This window comes from Leptonotus elevatus, chromosome 19 (assembly GCF_054856555.1).
Source record: "Leptonotus elevatus isolate MCC_2025b chromosome 19, RoL_Lele_1.0, whole genome shotgun sequence".
NCBI lineage: Eukaryota > Metazoa > Chordata > Actinopteri > Syngnathiformes > Syngnathidae > Leptonotus > Leptonotus elevatus.
Window position 1 is genome coordinate 12,294,733 of NC_141257.1, and position 18,531 is coordinate 12,313,263.

Genomic DNA, 18,531 nt, shown 5'->3' on the forward strand with positions numbered 1-18,531 from the left:
TCTTTAATTGACCTTTAAAATAAAGAGAGGAGACTGCAAAGGGTGGCCGATAATAGGATAATGCAGATGGTGGCAAACCAAAAATGTGGATGAAATAACATTAATAATAATAATAATAATAATAGATGTGTATGAAATAATAATAATAAATGTGTATGTAATAATGTGTATTAAATAATAATAATATTAATAATTTTTATAAATACCATCCATCAATCCATCCAACCTGTATCCCCCATGCAAAGTATGTACAGTATTTAAAAAAAATTACAACCCTGTTTTTGTGGATTTTATAAGATGGAAGCCCAAATTGTGAATAAATAAACCAATTAATACTTTAAATTGTGAGCCCTGAATCTATACCAATGAAAGTTGACCTTTTTGAATAACATTATGGAAATTATTAATTTTTTCGAATCTTTTGGAATGGGTCTGCAAAATGGTGGTATACCCTAAACTGGTCGCCAGTCAATCTCAGGGAACATATAGGCAATCATTCACGCTCACATTCATACCTACTTACAACCAATTGGCCAATTTTGGACATTTCCGACTGTCAGACATTAAAAGGAATCTTACAGGACTTGTTAAGACACATCGCGTGTGTGTGTGGTGGCTTCAAAAGAAACATTCTCTTCTTAGAAATGATGACAAGGTTTGGGTGATTCAGTGCACTATAGAGAGATTTTGGGGAGGGGAAGAAAAATGAAAGAAGAACTATAAGGTAGTAGAGCAACGACAGTTTCACAATTCATTTCCCCGTTCACGTGCACAGCTATAGTTTAAATCGTTGAAATTGTTTTAATAAGACTGTACCTTACCTCTTGAGTGTCAACTTGTAATTCGATTATAGCCTCAATTAGGAGCCTTTTTTTTTTTTAACCGGGCGTGCATGTTCATTTGTCTTTTAAGAGACGTCATCTTGACTCATGAATTATGATGACGTCTTTAAGAATAGTTGTATGTGTTATTAAAAATGAATGATATCCATTTTCAGACAGTGATCATGTCAATGCTGTCTCACAATAACATATATGTTAAGATATGCAACAATTGTTTTGTTTTTTCCATAAATCTCTGCCAGGGATTTTATAAATGATAATTTCTGCAATATTCCTAGGAAATCACAATGTCCTAAGGCTAACACTGTTGAGCTATTTCTAGAACAGCTACTAATGTGGTCCTGGCGGGCTACCTGATTTGCTACCCACATTGGTGACCCCTTCTCTATATGTACTGTACACGTTGGACAGGCAACTAATCATTGTGGGCTAGTTCAGTACCTCCCAATTATTCAAGCGCAAGGTATTCATTTTCATTCGAAAGCTCTTTGCAAGGCGTACCTCTGTTGTTTTTGGCCTCAGAAATCATCATCCAGCAACGTGTTTGAGGATTAGTTGTCTCGCCTGCTGTCTTCTCTTTTGTTATCTGTGCAACAAAATGGTAACATGCTTCATTGAGTCAGACATTTTATTTTATTCTTGATTAGGAAAATTGGTGGTAAAGATAATGTTTTGAGAGTGTATAGGTACATCAAAATGCGATTTTCAAGAATTACAAAATGGCGGCACTGTCAAAATTCAATAACTGTTTTTAATATTAATAACAACCCCGAAACACCCATTTAATCCTAAGGAATACAAGAAACACTAACTGTTGAGCTATATTGACAATTTTCAAACATTTCAAAATGGTGGCACATGGTCAAAAATGGTGGGGAAAATTGAAAAAGTAACTTTTCGTTTTCACCTATTCAATTAATATGACAAATGGTCTCATTTGAATTTCCGAACTTTTGTCAAAACGGGACATGTGAGTGACATTTAGCACATAGCACATTTAGCTCCAGATTTTATTTTGTTCTAAATTAATTTACCCCCCCCCCCCCCCCCGTGTCATGTGGCAAAGTCATTTCAAAGTAGGCACAGAGTCCAAATCTTTCTGAGTCACACACACACTTTACTTTCAGTTGCAGTTGTTTGTTAGCCAACCGTGAAAGGCCAAGCAAAGTACAGCCGTGGGTGTGACTGTTAAATGAAAACACACAGCTTGTCAGGGCAACCTGCTAAATAGGACTAAAGGTGAAAGTGTTAAGATAAATGTTTACTCTAATTCCTAAATTCATGTCAGTATATTAGGAATTAATCCATATTAGGGAAATTGAAGAAGAACATAGGATAAACGCTTAAAAATAATATAGAAGAATTTAACTACAGTATGTCACACAACCGCTTAATATAAACCACTCTCCTGTTCATGTTAACTATTCATGAAACATCACGAGAACCATGTAGACAAGCTGTGTAGCTTTTGATCCTTTGTATAAAACAGACACTTCTGATTTTTTCTTTTTTTTATCTAATTTTACATGGAAATATTTCACTCTCTGTAATGAAAAACGTTATGTAGTTTTGAGAAGAGGAAAAACTTATTGGAATGGCCCATGAGTTATTATGTTATCAATTACGCTCCCAATAAGCAAATTGCATTAAATATGCTGTGTTTGTAAATTGCTAATTTTATTTATTTTTATAGGTTAGGGACAGTGTTACACATAAATCTGATTTTTTTCCTATTTTTTCCCTCTTTTTATTTTTATTTTTAAACGCGCGATTTCTTCTGTTGTACTACAGTAAGTCAGTTGATATAGATTTTAACTTGTAATAGTAGCGCCACACTGCGGCAGAATATGAAACACGCATGCCAATAATTATTTAGGCTGCGGTGGAATTCTGGCGCCATCGAGCGGTAGAATTTGGTACTTGGTTGAATATAACAACTAAAGAGGCGCTCTTGGATCAGTGACCGCACAAATGAGGCCAGTGGAGCATTCACGGAAATTAATATGACCTTTTCTAAAAGCAACATTTGTACGAGCTTTTTTTATTTTTAAAACAAAAGATTTTAGGAGTGCATAAAAGAAATTGCTCCTCCCACTAACTTTTTTTTTGTATTAACAGTCAGTTAAGAAGGCAATTTTATGCAACCAATTGATACAGTATGACGTCTAAAAGACACACTTTGTACTTCCAAACAAAAAATAAATTAATTATAAATGTACTGATAAAATGACTATAAAAGCTTTTTACAATACTTGGCACAAAACAAATCCTAGTTCTACATAGGGCTTGAGGCGAGAAGTAGAAGAAAAATCGCATTATACATGCCTGTTTTGGTCATTTAAAATAAAATAAAAAATAATAATTAGGGAGGAAGTGTTAGCTCAATTTTTATCTCATCAAAACTATTTAATAAGTCTAGAGATGGGGAATAGCTTGCTTCTCTGAATCTGTTATGACTGTATGTTTGTTTTACGTTCCTTTATGTCACTGCTGTCCCTGATTTTTCCACACAAGATCATATCAACCATGGTTTACTACTTTCTATTTACAATGTGTCTACATTGCGTCCTCATCCGGAGGTTAAACAAGTCATGAGCCTCCCTTGACAAAGAAAGGAGGATGTAGGGGATAAAAGTAAACATTTCTTAGAAAAATAAATACATCAGGCCCTTAAAATTTTTTACTCAATTAACAGAGGTGGCAAATCCAGGTCCAGAAAGTAAAAACCGTGCCACAGTTTGGCTTTAGCCAATTGTGTTAGCTAGCGAGCTCCCGAGCAGGTAACCGAACACCCTGGGAGCTAGCTAGGGAGCTCGTTAGCTAGCACCAGGGGCTAAAGCCAAACTGCGGCAGGGTTTTTACTTTCTGGACCTGGATTTGCCACCTCTGTTAATTAACAAAGTCATTGAGGACTCAATTTAATTACCACGGAATCTCACACACACACACACACACACACACACAGTTTTCATTTCCAAAATAATAATAACAAAACCTACTGTCAAGAAGGGGGAGCTTGAGGACCCAAATGCGGGAAGACAGGGCAAGGAGGCAGAGGTTCAATCAAAAAAGGGATTTTAATTTCTACGAAACAAAAGGCGAGATCTAAATTGCAAGGAAAAACATAACATGGAGAAAACAACAAGGCAAAACGGGCAGCATGACATGGGGGGGAAAATCCAAGGCAAAAACGGGCAGCATCACAGGGGGGAAAACAACAATGAACCGACACAGACAGAGGGGAGACAGCAGACTAAATACACAGACACTAACGACACAACAAGACACACCTGGGGCAAGACACAAGTGGCTGAGGGCACTGATTGGATCACACGAGGAAGGGCAGGATGACACTTAAACAAGACCAAGGGAGACATACAAGGAAAACAGAACCCAAAACATGACACCTACAAGGCCAGCTTCTGAACAAAGGCCACCATAAAGGTGACAATGTGCCAAATCTTCATGGCCTCAAGGACTTTTGGGTATGACCCATTCCAGAATTTGGCCAAAGGCAGCATGGGATGTGAGAGATGATCTGCAAAATCGGTCTATCTTCAAGCGTTTGACACCAGGAGGCAATAAAATTAATATTTTTGTCTTCAAGCCAAAGGCAGACGTCTACTTCAGTGCTTGGTTGAAGCCCCCAAAGAGAGCGTTGGGATTATTTATTTATTTATTTAAACATAGGCCTCCTGTTGTTTGTTTCTTAACTTCAATGTTCATGTATCAAGAGAAGTCTAATATTTAATAATCACAACAAATAAATAAATAATTCATAACGCTATGCATTGTTGTTTTTGATTTCAAAAAATAAAAAAATAACAACGAAGGACAACAAAAGAAATACAGAAAAAAAGAAAAACGAAGGACATCAGAATAAATAAATAAATACAATATTAAATAAATAAATACATCATAACGCAATGTATTTTTTTTAATTAAAAAAAATAACAACAAAGGACATCCGAAGAAATAAAGAAAATATTAAATAAATGAATATGGGGGGGGGGGGGTATGCAAACACGTGGTAATAATGGGCGTGTCTACTATTCGTGGGCGTATAACCACACGTGCCACGTCCTTTATTGTCCACTAGAGGCTGTATGAAGTGAACCTGTCATCGAGCAATATCTGACAACAAAGCACCATCCTTGAGGTGTCTCCGCGGCGCGCACCATTAAATGTAATTCAGAGATTACGGCGAGTTTCTCATTCGCGGAGCTGTTCGAACCTCAACGTGGAAGATGGCGAAGAAGACTTTCAGCAAAAAGTCTTTGAAAAACTTATTCTCTAGGAGTGATCCCAACCTGGACGAGTCGACGGTGAAGAGCGCGGAGGAAAAAACGGTGGAGAAAAAGAGGTTCAAGTTGTCAAAGTTGAAGATAAAGTCGAAGGGGGGCCCTTCTTCCCAGAAGCAGCAGGTTTTCAGGTAAAATCTGTGGTTCGTTTTGGGGGGTCGCTAGCTAGTCATCGGTCACTATATTAGGAACATACGCACATTCGACCCTTTAGTTGGCTGAACAAATAAGTACATAGCAAGCTAAAGCACAGTAACTAAAGTAGTGAATTTTAAATTAACTACAGTGGTTCTTAAACTTGTCCTCAAGCCATCCATAATTGCATGTAATTTGCTTAAAACATCAGACTGTCATATACAGACTCAACAACTAAAACTTTTTTGTTTGCAATCTACATCTATTATTTGACATCTTTATTGAAGAATAATTCGACACAAAAGTGTTTTTCACAATAATGTTGGATGGGCCCCCACTAGTCTAAACAACATTTTGCCTTTGTTGAATGAGTGAAGCAGCCAAATCCACTATTTTTTTTCCATCTCAGGGGGCGGCCATTTTGCTATCAACTAAAAATGACATCACAGTTACTTATGGCTCAGGTAACAACCAATCACAGCGCAGCTTCAGGAAACAGGTGAGCCGTGATTGGTCAATGAGCAAACTATGATGTCATTTTCAGTCGACAAAAAGGACAACATTTTAAAAGGTTTTTGTTGTACAAGGGCAACAAAGGCACTAACTTGGCATAAACATGTACAAGGATGCCAAAAATAATATCCTTAAGTAACATAATTGTAAAACTATATTGGAGGAGGTTGTGAAATAGTATAGCAAAATAGATCCAGTAGAAAAATATTTTCTAATATTGTTTCAACACCACTCTGAACCATAACATGTACAACTCAATTGAAAAAATAAACCTAAAATATTTTAGAGAGGAGAAAAAATAAGCAAATGAGGTGGCACAAGTGCCCACACCCTCTTCTCACTTTAACTAACTGTAGCTGCGTTCAGAATTTACTTATCACATTCAAACGCCTGTTAAATGGGAGTCAGCACACTGATGCATTATTATTCTTTTTATTCTTAATACTATTATTATTGCCAACTGTCCTAGTTAGCTTTTCCTGAAGTTTTGTGCAAACACTAACAAGTATTTGGAACCATAACTTGAGCCTATAGCTCCATGTTTCACTGTAGGTATAGTGTACTTTTAGTGATGGACAACGTTTTTGTTTGCAGCAAGCAAACCGTACCCGTTGGAATTATGGTCATAAAGTGCAACACAATTGCAGATGTCACCCAATTTTCTTCTTGCCAATGGTACTGTGCCATATTTTCTCTATTTGATGAATGATTTCTCTGTGCTCCATGGTATACTTACTGCCTTAATCCTTTTGTACACTGTGTATTAAATAAATTATCTAGTTGCTTGACTAATATATTAAAGTGGCACAATTTTTAGTAAACTACTGTAGAAAAAAAGCATTAGTTTTGCAGAGTAACAGTGACCCGAGACACACTTGAACTCTTCCCAGTGCCGACTTTGTGGACCATTTCACAATCCCCTGATGGTTGCAATGTTTTATTAATTTAGGAATTTTTATTTCTTCTTAAAAAAAATAAATAGAGGAAGGTTCAGTCCATTTGGGTCAGAAACATTATTTGTGTATTTCATCACCGATATTTAAATAAATTATACAAAATAGGAATATTTGCATGAAGTAGCTGCTATTTTGCAGGTTCTGACTGGATCAGGTTTTTGTTTTGTTTTTAGGTGATAATATCAAAACGAAAACATAAAACAAGGTTACTTTGTAAATGGGTTACTTGTCAAATTACGACTATTATATTGGGATGAGTTTTTATTCAAAAAGTTGGTGGATGTGTTGCTCATATATATGGAAGCGTATTGCATTCATTGGGAGGGGTCGGTAAAAATTATTTTATTTTTTTTCCGAAATACAGGAAGGAAATTATTCAGAAAAACATTAGGGAAAATTACTCAGAAAATCAGGGGGGGGGGGTCTGAAAAACGAGGGGAAATTACCTATTTAAAAAAACAACTGAAAAAAACAGCACCAAGCTTCTGTTTTTCGGACAGAAAAAAAATCAGTAAAATGGAAAAAAATACACAAAAAAACAAACAAAGCTAAGCTCCTCCAATAAAGTGTCAAAAAAAATAGGAGGGACGTGAATGTAATACGCTTCTGTAAAGATGGTGGAAATGCAAAAACAATGCCATGGTGTTGTTCCTCGTGTGCTTACAGACTATACTGACTGGCAGTGTGTTGTTTGCATAGTGAAAAGACCAATAAATGATACGTTTGCTCAAGAGCTGCAGGCTTCATGACTAGGGCAAAGGTTAACCACATATTTGTGCTCTGAAGACAGTCATATTTAAGAAATTGTTAATAGCAAAATGACTTCAGGATGCAGTGCATATTTTGATCCAGTGAGTAGAAAAAAATAGATAACTTTTGTAAAGTCTGTATTGATTGTTAACTTTTAGTTGATGGATGTCTGACAATAACTTGTGTTTACATTTTGTTGTTATACATTTAGATTTCCCACAATTCTGACTTCATTGCAAGTCATAAGGATTTGGGTGTCTTAGCAATAAACATTTCAGTTTTGCATCTCACAGTTCTCAGGGATGGTGAAGTCTCACACAAGGGAAACAAAACACACCCATAGCACCCTTAGGGGGTTTGCAGCTGTCCTGAATGGAATGTCCACACCAACATTTGTATATGGCAAGCAAATTAGTAAGACCAGCATCATGTACTGTACATATTTCTGAAAAAGATTTGCTCCAAAAGCAATCCCTATTAATTAAGTAATGTACTATAATGGCTCATTTGTAAACAGGAAGGAAACATACAGTATACATCAGGCCAGGCCAAAAAAACCCGCGTGTTTCTCACGTGCTCCTGACTGATAGACAGGGATTTAAAGAAAAGGGTTTGAATGTTGAATGAATGTTGGCGGATTGTCAAGAGCACAACAATGGTCGCCCTGTATGTATGTATGTATGTATGTATGTATTCATATGATTGCAGTTGCAGAGTATGTGAAGTATGTGAAGTTCACCCAGCTGGTATTTTTCATTTCCGACAATTACACAATCTGATGCAAGGATGGGCACATTTGATCATTGCAAATGTTTTGTTTATACTTTCGAGGGCGATTCTGGTTTGGGGGGGGGGGGGGGGGGGTGTTATCGAACATCCCTAATATCATCAATTAAATGCCTTTGTTGAAGCAACAAGCCCCAATTGTTAAAGCAGTACTCTGGCCGGAACACCTGTTCAAAACCAGAGTGCAGGACTAAAAAGCTGTACCGGTGTGCTTAAAATGGCTCGGAGCCGAGCCACAAGCCTATAAATCTTTCTTCAGCACGAGATGTCAGCTTGCTATTTGGCTTCCTGGACCTTCCAGTTGTACAAAGTCGAGGAGCCAATGTGTGTATCAAGTGACTATTGTGCCATCCGGTTGATGCCTTGACAGCTTTTGATTACCGGATTCATGCGGATGTGCTAGCTTATGCTACGCAACCTAATTCAAGCAATGATCCTAAAATAGAAGTTGCATAAAGTCAATAATATTTCTCACTTACAATTGCATGCCCCCCCGCCCCCCCATGTTTATGATGCTAATTAGCATAATTGTAATGGCGCATTGATTCTTCTTTGCTGCAAAAGTCGCACTTGCAGAATATGGAATGCCGTTCCAAGAAACACAACGTCAATCTCCGTTTAGCCGGTTCTGATCAACATTCTCCAAGCAGTGATTCACTGCAGTGTTAAAAAAAAAGACCTTTGGAAGTTCACCTTCACCTGTCGCCAGGACAACATTGGAGGTCTGATGGTTCCATCTCAAAAATATCATTTCACATTGTGTGAGTCAAAACAATTTTGAACCTCCTGAACATTACTTAAAGTATTTGCACAATTTAATGATAAATATCAACTTTTCCCCTATCATTTTCAATGGGACAAACATTGAACATTTTCCAAGTCCCACTTTCCGCCAGCCACTTCCATACATACAACTGATCATCACTGCCAGCTCTCTGATACTGCTCAGTGGCGCAGTTCAGCATTTTCTGCATTCCCACGCAATTTCTCCACAAAATGCACTTTGTCTATTATTTAATTTGTGTCATCGTGTGATCCTCAGTCCTGCTGATTCCATTACCAGTCCAGTGGAGGGACCTAGCTGGGCTGACAATGTCTTGGACAAGACAAACTCATCTATATATGCCACCGCACCGAGGTCAAAGGTCAGTGACATAATCTTTGTCATTGCCACTCCCCCGATTATTTCTGGCATTTTGGTAGGGTGCAAATCAAACCACCATTACATTATAATTTCAAAAGTATTTTCTATTCACCACTTTTTTTTGTATTCAAATGATTAGAGTTAATTGAATAATTGTTTCAGCCTATACAGTCCTCATTGTCTTTGAACTCAATTTACCAACTGAAGTGGCAAATCGCTGTATGTACATGAAGAGGACTTGATACTAGAGTTTATAATCCCGTCAAGAATCAGGAACTTCTTGTTATGCAAAACATGTTCACGCTACCCTTTAATGAGGCTGTTTTTACGCAAACAATATCATGAAGTCATATTGGTGTTGCTGCTTCATGGTTTACTGTACAATCTGGTGGATTGTTGCCAAAGTATCTTTAACCATTATTGGGAATTCAGCCTATGAATCGATATCCAGCAACAATCAATCAGATCTTCGGAATTAAGTGTTTTTGAGTTGCTTCTGGACTAATCCACTAGAGAAGGGATTCTCAAAGTGTGGTACAAGTACCACTGGTGAGACTCAGACTCCCTCTAGACCTGTGTGAAAGAACCACTGAATTAAAGTTCAAACTATGGCGTTTTTGGCTTGTGAGTACAATTGAGTTGTATTTTAAGATTTTTAATGATAATTTAATTTTTTATATAAATATATATATATATATATATATATATATATATATATACAATTATATTAAAATTTGTGGAACTGTTTGTTTTCAATCATTTTCATCATCCAAACTTTTTCATTTGAGGGCCACATACAGAAAATCACAACATAACATAATGTTATGAAGATAAATTGTGTTAAGTGTTAAAAAAAAAAAAAAAAAGTACAAATAATGTATTTGTGACTAAATTGTGTTTAGTCTTAAAAAAAGTTTTATAAATAATGTATTTGTGTTTTTGCATGTCTAGAAAAATGCTAAAGTATATAAATAATTGTAATAATAATTCAATTTATAATAAATTGTATTAAGTTTTATTAATACAATTTTAATAATTTATTTGTAATTGTGGCACATATTTTTTTCGACACCCTCCCTTTTATGACCATCTCCAACCTTTTTTTTTATTATTATTATTATTATTTTTTACTGTGTCAAATGCCATCTTTAGTATATGTCGCGGGCCACTGAAAAATGGATGGCGGGCCGCAAATGGCCCCCGGGCCGTAGTTTGGACACCACCGACTTAACTGATATATGATGTTTTATTTTCCTATATTTTAATGTTGTTCATCGCGGTGATACTTGGAAAGAAGATAACTTTTTTTTAGGGGCTACTTGGGCCAAAACGTTTCAGAGCCACCGCATTACAGTATTTAATTAAAAGGTATGTTTAAAAAAAAAAAAGGACATGTTTGTCCTTATTTTGTTGATGAATGACATATTTCCTTACCTTACATCTAAATCTACCTTGGGATATTTTTGTTGTTTTCCATGGAGTGCTAAGCCAAAAAATTCTGATCTGATCCGAGTTTTGATAATTAGTGTTAATATTATCTAACTACAATAGCCTACAAGTTATTAGAAGAAGACAATAGACAGTGGAATTTGGTTTGGAACGAAAACATCCATGACTATTCAGTCCAATAATCCACACTGCACACTTGCTGACGCATTTTAAGCAAAGCAAAGCTGTTTGTCCTTAAGTGTAAACTACCTCTTCGATCACACGGTTTCTCTAAGGATAACCATTTTACGCGACATAACACATTGACATGGTACAGGGAAATTAAATTTCCGCACCTGTTTCACTCAGTAAACAATACTGAGTCTGCCATTCTCTCCAGAAGAGGGTGCAAGTGCTCTACCACGCTATCATGCTTCAAAGGCAAAAACTCAGCCAACTGGCAAAAGTGCAACTTCTTCATGCATCAAATGAGCTGCATAATGTATTAGACACGTGACATGTTTGTTTATTCCATGACAATTGGGAACCTGTTCCCATGAAACATTGTGATCTGCGACGTCTTGTTGCATTGTTTTATTTGCTAAAGTTTATAAACTTTAGTATGACACACAAATTTCATTGCTACTAGGGTAATACTTAAAACTTTTGTTTATTTGTTTAAAATCCTAATTATGTACGTAATTAAAAAGATATGTACGATGTGACATTAAGATGCATCTATGGTTTGGCCGTGACGCTAAAACTGTTGTGAATTGTTGTCTACGACGAGCAATTTTACTTTTCAACTCGCAGTGTACTTTGATTGTTATTTTTGCTTCTCATTTTATTTTACAACCCATCCATCACAGAAGGAAGAATTTGAGTAGACACACCCAGCGGAGATTCTAGCGGGTGGGCTCATTGTCATCAAGTCTCAGCAAAACATCCATAAATAGTCAACAACAGTCTCGCGTCACTCTTATCTCATTGCAATTTTCATTCATGTGGACCAGTATGTCTAATTTATATAATTGGGATTATTTCAATACAAATATTTCTCATAATTTCCCCCCAAAAAATTCAAGACCATTCAAAGAAAATTAGCTTCTATCTCTCTCTATTTTTTAATTTTGACATATTTTCACACATTTTGATACTTTCGCTCCTGCCAACAACAACCCACTTGGCGTTGCGAGTCTCGTTTCATTGCAGTGTTGTCTGCGTCACTTCCCAACTTGAAAATGCCAATTTAATGTTTGACTGTAATTAGAAGAATTTAATGGAACAAGCATGACTAAGCCATGTTAGGAAAGTCACGTTCTGAGTTTATGGTACAACATATAATGCAATTAGTACTTTGACCTTCCGTTATCATTTCAGTGGCAGAGTAGTGGTCCTGGCAGACTCTAAAAATGTCACCATTTTGTAATGTATACATGTTAAGCCAGGACTGTAGTGAACTACTTTTGGTTTTAGCAGATCATGCTTTTTTTTTTATTATCTTTGTTTAGGGTGGAGCAGTTGTAATGCTTGGAATGAAGACAGGGTGTTAGCTCGTTTTCCTGTCTAAAGTCTATTCGGAAGTAAGAGCTGTGCTTGAAAAGCTTTCGTTCATCTATTAAAAGCATTCCTTCGAAAGAACTCATTTGAAGTTTTTTAATTAACACCCTAACAAGTTGACAAGGGCTTGAAGCGACAAGCGCATACTTTTGCATTTTGCATATGTAGACTTTATGAAAACGAATTGAAAAATTAAAACAAGGTAAGCTTGGCTATGCTGCGTCCAGTATTTTAGAAGTTTAGTTCCATAAGGGAATGATTTTAGGAATTTCTTAAAACAAAAAAATAAGTTTCTAAAGTCATATACACACACAGCATTATGCACAATTAAAAAAATCATGAGAATCTAATATGAGAACCACATCAGTATTTCTGTCATTTTGATAATGTTGTTCCGTTGTTCAAGTGTTGGGGGAAGGGAGTGCGCACGGCGGCTGGCAACTATTATTCATCAATATCATCATTTCAGGCAAGAAAAGGCCTGAAATCCACAAGTATTGTACAGCCTTCCATCGCGACATTTATTCTACCTGTATTTTAAATAACGCAAAAGATCAGGGGATAGCTATGGAGATTCAGATATCTTTTACAAGCATTGTTAGCGTTTGCTATGTATGTATTCTGATTGTTTGCTTCTCCTCCCCAGGCCCAAGAATTGAGCTATTCTGAGACAGATCTCCATAAACCCAACAAATTTGCCACATTTTCCTTCAGTCTTCTGAAAAAGCGGAAGAAGAAGAAAGATAATAATCTATCTCAAAGCACTTTTGGTCTCCATAGCCCTGACATCGAAGAGCTTGACGAGGTAACAATAGTTTTACGGCATCATATTCAGTTTAGTCATTAATTAATGATGGCTTGAGTTGGCAATGATAGTGAAGCCACTAAACATAAGTAAAATAAAAACAACCTTGTAGTATTAGTTAAATGCTAATATAAAATATTATGTTGTGATCTTTTCCTAGAAACATGCAGATCTCAGTCAGATGGCGGATGATCAGGGCAACAGAAAGGCAAAGCTCAGCGTGTCTCAGCCAGCGCTCGACACCAGCGATTCCTTTGACATCCCATCTCCTCCATCCATGCATTCAAAACTGTTAGAATCATATTTTGCCCTCTCACAACCAACCACTCGACTTCGGGAACATCTAACAAATGGCTCAGATCCGCATTTGCACGACAAGGGTCAAAATTCACAGACTGAAGACATTCCTGTTCGATCAGAAGAAAAAGAAAACATTCCTGTGGATGGCAACCGATCTGAAAGCAATCGTGCGTCGAGCTATGAATCAGTGTGGACAACTTCTGATTCTGCAGAGACAGATTCTCAGCCAAGCCAGCCTCCGTTGCTGGATGCTTCAGATGAAGTAGTCAACGGCAACTTAATCATGAAATGCATTGAGGAACACAATGATCTCCAGCAATCTAACAGCAATGCTGACATCTTGATCAGACAGCCCAGCAGTGCTCCACTATGCCATCATGAAAATAATGCCCTTGATGCTCCAAATGCTAAAATCTGTTATAATGACGCTGATGCTCCTGAGCATGTTCCATACACAGAATCTGCACTCATCCAACAAGATGTCTTATTTCATCATACTGAACAATCACTTCCTGATACTGCAGAGAGTGCCCCCAAAACATTATCTATTAGCAATCATGAACTCAGTCCTCCTGTCAATCAAGATACAGTTTATGGAGCTTTGTATGAGTCGTTGTTCCCCCGCAGTTTCACCTCTGAAATACTGTCGTCACTACCAACAGCTCTTGATGGCATTTCCCCTGAGACCAGCACTGTTACCAAATCAGAATCTGTTATCGTTGAAACACCCTCTTATTTTCAGAAAGAAACAAATGTTATTTACTCCAGTCTATCAACTTCAAATGTCACCGATAGAAATGATGACACTTCCAATGTTTACAATGAGCTTCCCTCCCACCAGAGGTCTTACTCTTTCCATACTCCTACTTCTGAGGCTCTAATAAACCCTCAAATCCCTGGCAGCTATCTAGCTTCCTCTCCCTATTCCTATTCTGAACAACTTGACAAGACTCCTTATTCAGACAACGCCAATTCAGGCATCACATTAAACAGTTTCTGTCTTTATGAAGAAACACTGACTTCGGTCCCTGTGGATTCAAACTCTGCCCCTCCTGTTTCTGCCTATGTAACATCCCAAGAGACAGACACTCAGGTTACGGACTCCAAACGGAGGGCGATCCTCGTAAAAGAGGTAGTTGCTGACGGGAAGAGTAGTGATTCTGGACTTTCCTCTTCCAAACCCAATAAAATGACAACGGCAATGGATTTTAAGATAAAAATGGATGCAGATAAAGAGTTTGTTTCTTCTCCTTCTCCTGGACTCGCAGAGACGTATTCTATGCCATGCAGCCCATTGTACCTGAGCGTAGGATCAGATGATGGGAGTAACATGGACATCTATTTCAGCGCAGAGGAGGACAACATGGAACATTTGGATGAGCAGACGCACATTATGGTCAAGATAGAAGAAGAAAGTTCTTTGGCTCCGTCAGAGGTCAACAACTCGGAGAAGGTGCCACTAAACAAAGAGACAATTGAGAAAACTGAAGATTTTGTGCTTGTGCAAGAGCGTATTGATCTCGAAGAAGATATACAACATTTACGAAGAAGCCAGAGAGAAGAATTTCAAGTGCCAGGAAATGGTAGAACTGAGTTTCTTAAAGCTGAAGATGGAAGTACTGAGGAGTTTGTCACCCAGGTACTGCCACAGATTCAAGAAGAAGAGTTACTGGCCACACCGGTTCTGCAGGTGAAAACACCGATGGTATGCGAGTTTGCTGCACCCTCCAGTGATAAGCAGGGGGAGGGGGCTGATGAAACCTGGATCAAGGTCATTGAAGCAACAGAGCACCTTAAGGAAGAGAATCAGTCCTTAAGTAATGAAATATACTATCAGCCAGACCGAGATATGCAAAGTCATAAATATTTGCTTCAGAACAACACAAGACAGGAAGATAAAGACTTAAGCACATATGAACTTAAAGAGGCAGGGGAGAAACTTTTACCTATAGCAGATACAGTTAAAGAAGAGAGCCGGGAACCAGAGCATAACAAAAGTACGAGCTCTCGTGTAGCCGACACAGTCTCGAGCATATTCAGCACGGATCTGGAATCAGACGCCACTCCAATTGAACACAATAGGGTTACGCAGGAGAGTGAGTGGGTGGATACAATTACTGAGAGCGCAGGAAACGGCGTACAGCAAGACCAGGTGGCAGTTGAGCTGTCAGACTTTAAAGCAGACACACACCATCCTAATAGGGAAACTACAGCGGAACTCTTTGGGAATCAGGATCATCTGCCAGAAGTACAAGACTTTAAACAGCGGTAAGTGTACAGAAAACAAAAAACAGATTGTCATTGTCCCGTGTTGGGGTGCAGTAAGTGATCGACAAATTTGTATGAATGGCAGCTTGTTGTTAAAGTGAACATGCACAAATTTAGGATGTTTTTTTTGTGTATACCTGTAGCCTAAGGGAACGTATTCAACCTGCAACGATCCCGTGTCGATGTAAAGAGATATACTACTCATGTAGAACAAAGACAACGAGCCATGTGTGGCCTACTTTCTCAGCTTACGGCGTAGTTACTTGATAAGGCCCATAAATGTGTCAACATTTCCTGTCATAAAAAGAAAGGATGAATATTTTTTAAATCGGTGGAGTTTGAGCGCACTGTTTATGCCCTGTGCGTGACGGTGCATAAAAGCTCAGATAATTGCATTAAAATATGCACATGGGATATGGGAAATGCATATGATGCACAATATAAGCTTGGTATTTATATTATATTTGATCTGTGCCAAGGAAGTTGTGTTTTAATCAAAGCTAGATAACATGATTGGACAGAAGCTACAGCAACAATCTTAACACAGACAATGACTGAGCAAGAACCTAAGCAGGAATTTTTTTCTCACTTACGCCAACGTGAGATTTTTATTTAGTTAATTTTTTCTCTCCATGTCACACTTATTTTATCGTCGTTGATGTATTGGGTTTGCAAGATCATTTGGGTTGGGAATTCCCATGAATCTCTTTTTTTCAGTGGTTCTCAGCTGTAACCCTCATCTTCCTATTGTTGCAGGTTTGTAGCCTATTTTGTAGACATTAAAGAAGCAATTTTTTGGTTTTGTTTAAAAGATAGCCCCTTCAGTTTCTGAGTTTGACATACCACCAAAAGCATACTGCTAGCTATGACGTCTGCTAGCTAAAGGCTAAGCTGTGTTGTATTTGTTTACAGAGTAGCTAGCGACTTACCCAATATTGTATGTTAAATGTGCGAATTTAGAACGACTCTGTCAATACTGTTTTGAAAATAATCTGAATACAAATGCATGTAATTCTTTAGTAGTTGTCCTGATCCGCCAGTTGAGAATCACTGTAGTTGGTCAAAAACTCTTTCTTGTGGCGGCCAAGCGTTTATAATGAAGTCGCATTTTATTCCTTTGGTTGATTTGACTATTGTTATAAAAGAGAATTTATCCAAATGTTGATTGTTAAGCAAATAACAGGGAACGCGAGTTTGGTTTACACCAGCATGAGACTGTTATCTTGCCCTACTGACGTGATGTCGCAAAATTAACCATGAAAGGTGCCAAAATATGATAGCTACATTACGTGCTAGCATTGTCCAAATGTGCTTGTGATATGTTGTTCAATTAATTTTAGAATTTGAGTATTTACAGCTGGTGGGATAACATCTGTGATGTTAAGTCACATAGCACAATTCTGGTTCCATTTATTCGTCAACTCCGCATCGGTTAGCAGGTGATGCAAAGTTTTAGCTTTGCTCAAGACATAGCCATGTTGTTGCTCAGCCATTTTTTTCTGATTTGAGTGGAGCAACCACAAGGTGTGCAAGTACTTAAGTATTAAATAACGAGTATTTTGTCTACGTCACAACAGAAATCAGATTGCATACAGATCATACCGCAAACCTCAAACAGGTCACAAACTCATTTTGACCCATGTTATGCATGAAATAGTGGAAAATTTGGGGTTTTAAAGGCATAAGACCTTGAATGTTGCTGTGAATAATGATCAGGTGCTACGCAGTTTGTTGATTAGATTTTTATATGTAAAATATGTAAACTATGCACTGTAGTTTTTTTTTCCAGTCTGGAATCTTGCCATGCTGTTTCCTAAAATTTAAAGGACCATGTTTGATGCTTCAACCTTACACACACGCACACACTGATAGACTTAACCTCCCTGATCCCCTCGCCGCTTCAGTATTGCCTGTTAACTTGGTTTGGTTTGTTTATTTAGCACAATTTAAAAATAGTCCAAGGAGGAAATGAAGCCAAGGGGACTTGTCCAATATGCCATTCCCTTGTGGAAATCCTATCAAATGTAAATGACTGGATTGACTGAACATGTAGCATAACTAAATAAAATTAAATATCTAGACAGACACATGAATGCCAAATAGGGATTTCTTTACAGGAAGGAAAAATAATGTGAAGACTCAGGACAGGATTGGATGTATTTTTAGTCACTTTTTAAAGATGGTATGAGGATATTGATCTGAAAGATATATGCAAGTTATTCCAGAGTTTTGTAAATAAGAAAGAATGTAATGACGACAAGATGCAACCATGCCTATGTGGGTATAAATAAAAGTCAGATAAAAAGGCAAATACATTTTAATCTAAATTTAGAATCATCCACGTGATGTTGAGTCATAGCGTCTGTCATTCTTTTTTTTTTTTTTTTAACTTAAGTTGGCATTTTTCCAAACGTGTCTAAATTCACAAGTTCAGCTTTTTGGGATGTTGCACGTAGTTACATTCTGATGAAGTCCGGAGAAGTACAGAAATAAGACTCAGGTTTCAACTTCTTTGCTGATTTTTCTGTTTTTTCTGACTTTTGGCGTGTGCTGTCAGGGGGGTAAAGAAGAAGAAAAAAAAAAGGTAAAAGATGAATTCGTTTTTACTGTCAAATATAAACAAAACCGTTTTGATAACTTGGAGCAATGAAAAAAATAAACATTTTGTTTTTTTATTTACTTGCAGTAAGTTCTTGTATTTACTTTCTTGACTTACTATAAGGCTGTTGAAATGCAATTGTAC

The 18,531-nt window shown here is 37.3% G+C and overlaps 1 protein-coding gene across 1 annotated transcript in view; it reads left to right on the forward strand.

The window, feature by feature from the left end:
* The first annotated feature begins 4,959 nt into the window (after positions 1 to 4,959).
* crybg2 (crystallin beta-gamma domain containing 2) overlaps positions 4,960 to 18,531 on the forward strand; it is a 31,712-nt gene continuing 18,140 nt past the window's right edge. The window contains exons 1-4 of the mRNA XM_086063231.1: positions 4,960 to 5,274; positions 9,326 to 9,428; positions 13,062 to 13,220; positions 13,381 to 15,788. Coding sequence (XP_085919357.1) covers positions 5,090 to 5,274; positions 9,326 to 9,428; positions 13,062 to 13,220; positions 13,381 to 15,788 — 2,855 coding nt within the window. The 5' untranslated portion in view covers positions 4,960 to 5,089. The remainder of the gene's footprint in view (positions 5,275 to 9,325; positions 9,429 to 13,061; positions 13,221 to 13,380; positions 15,789 to 18,531) is intronic.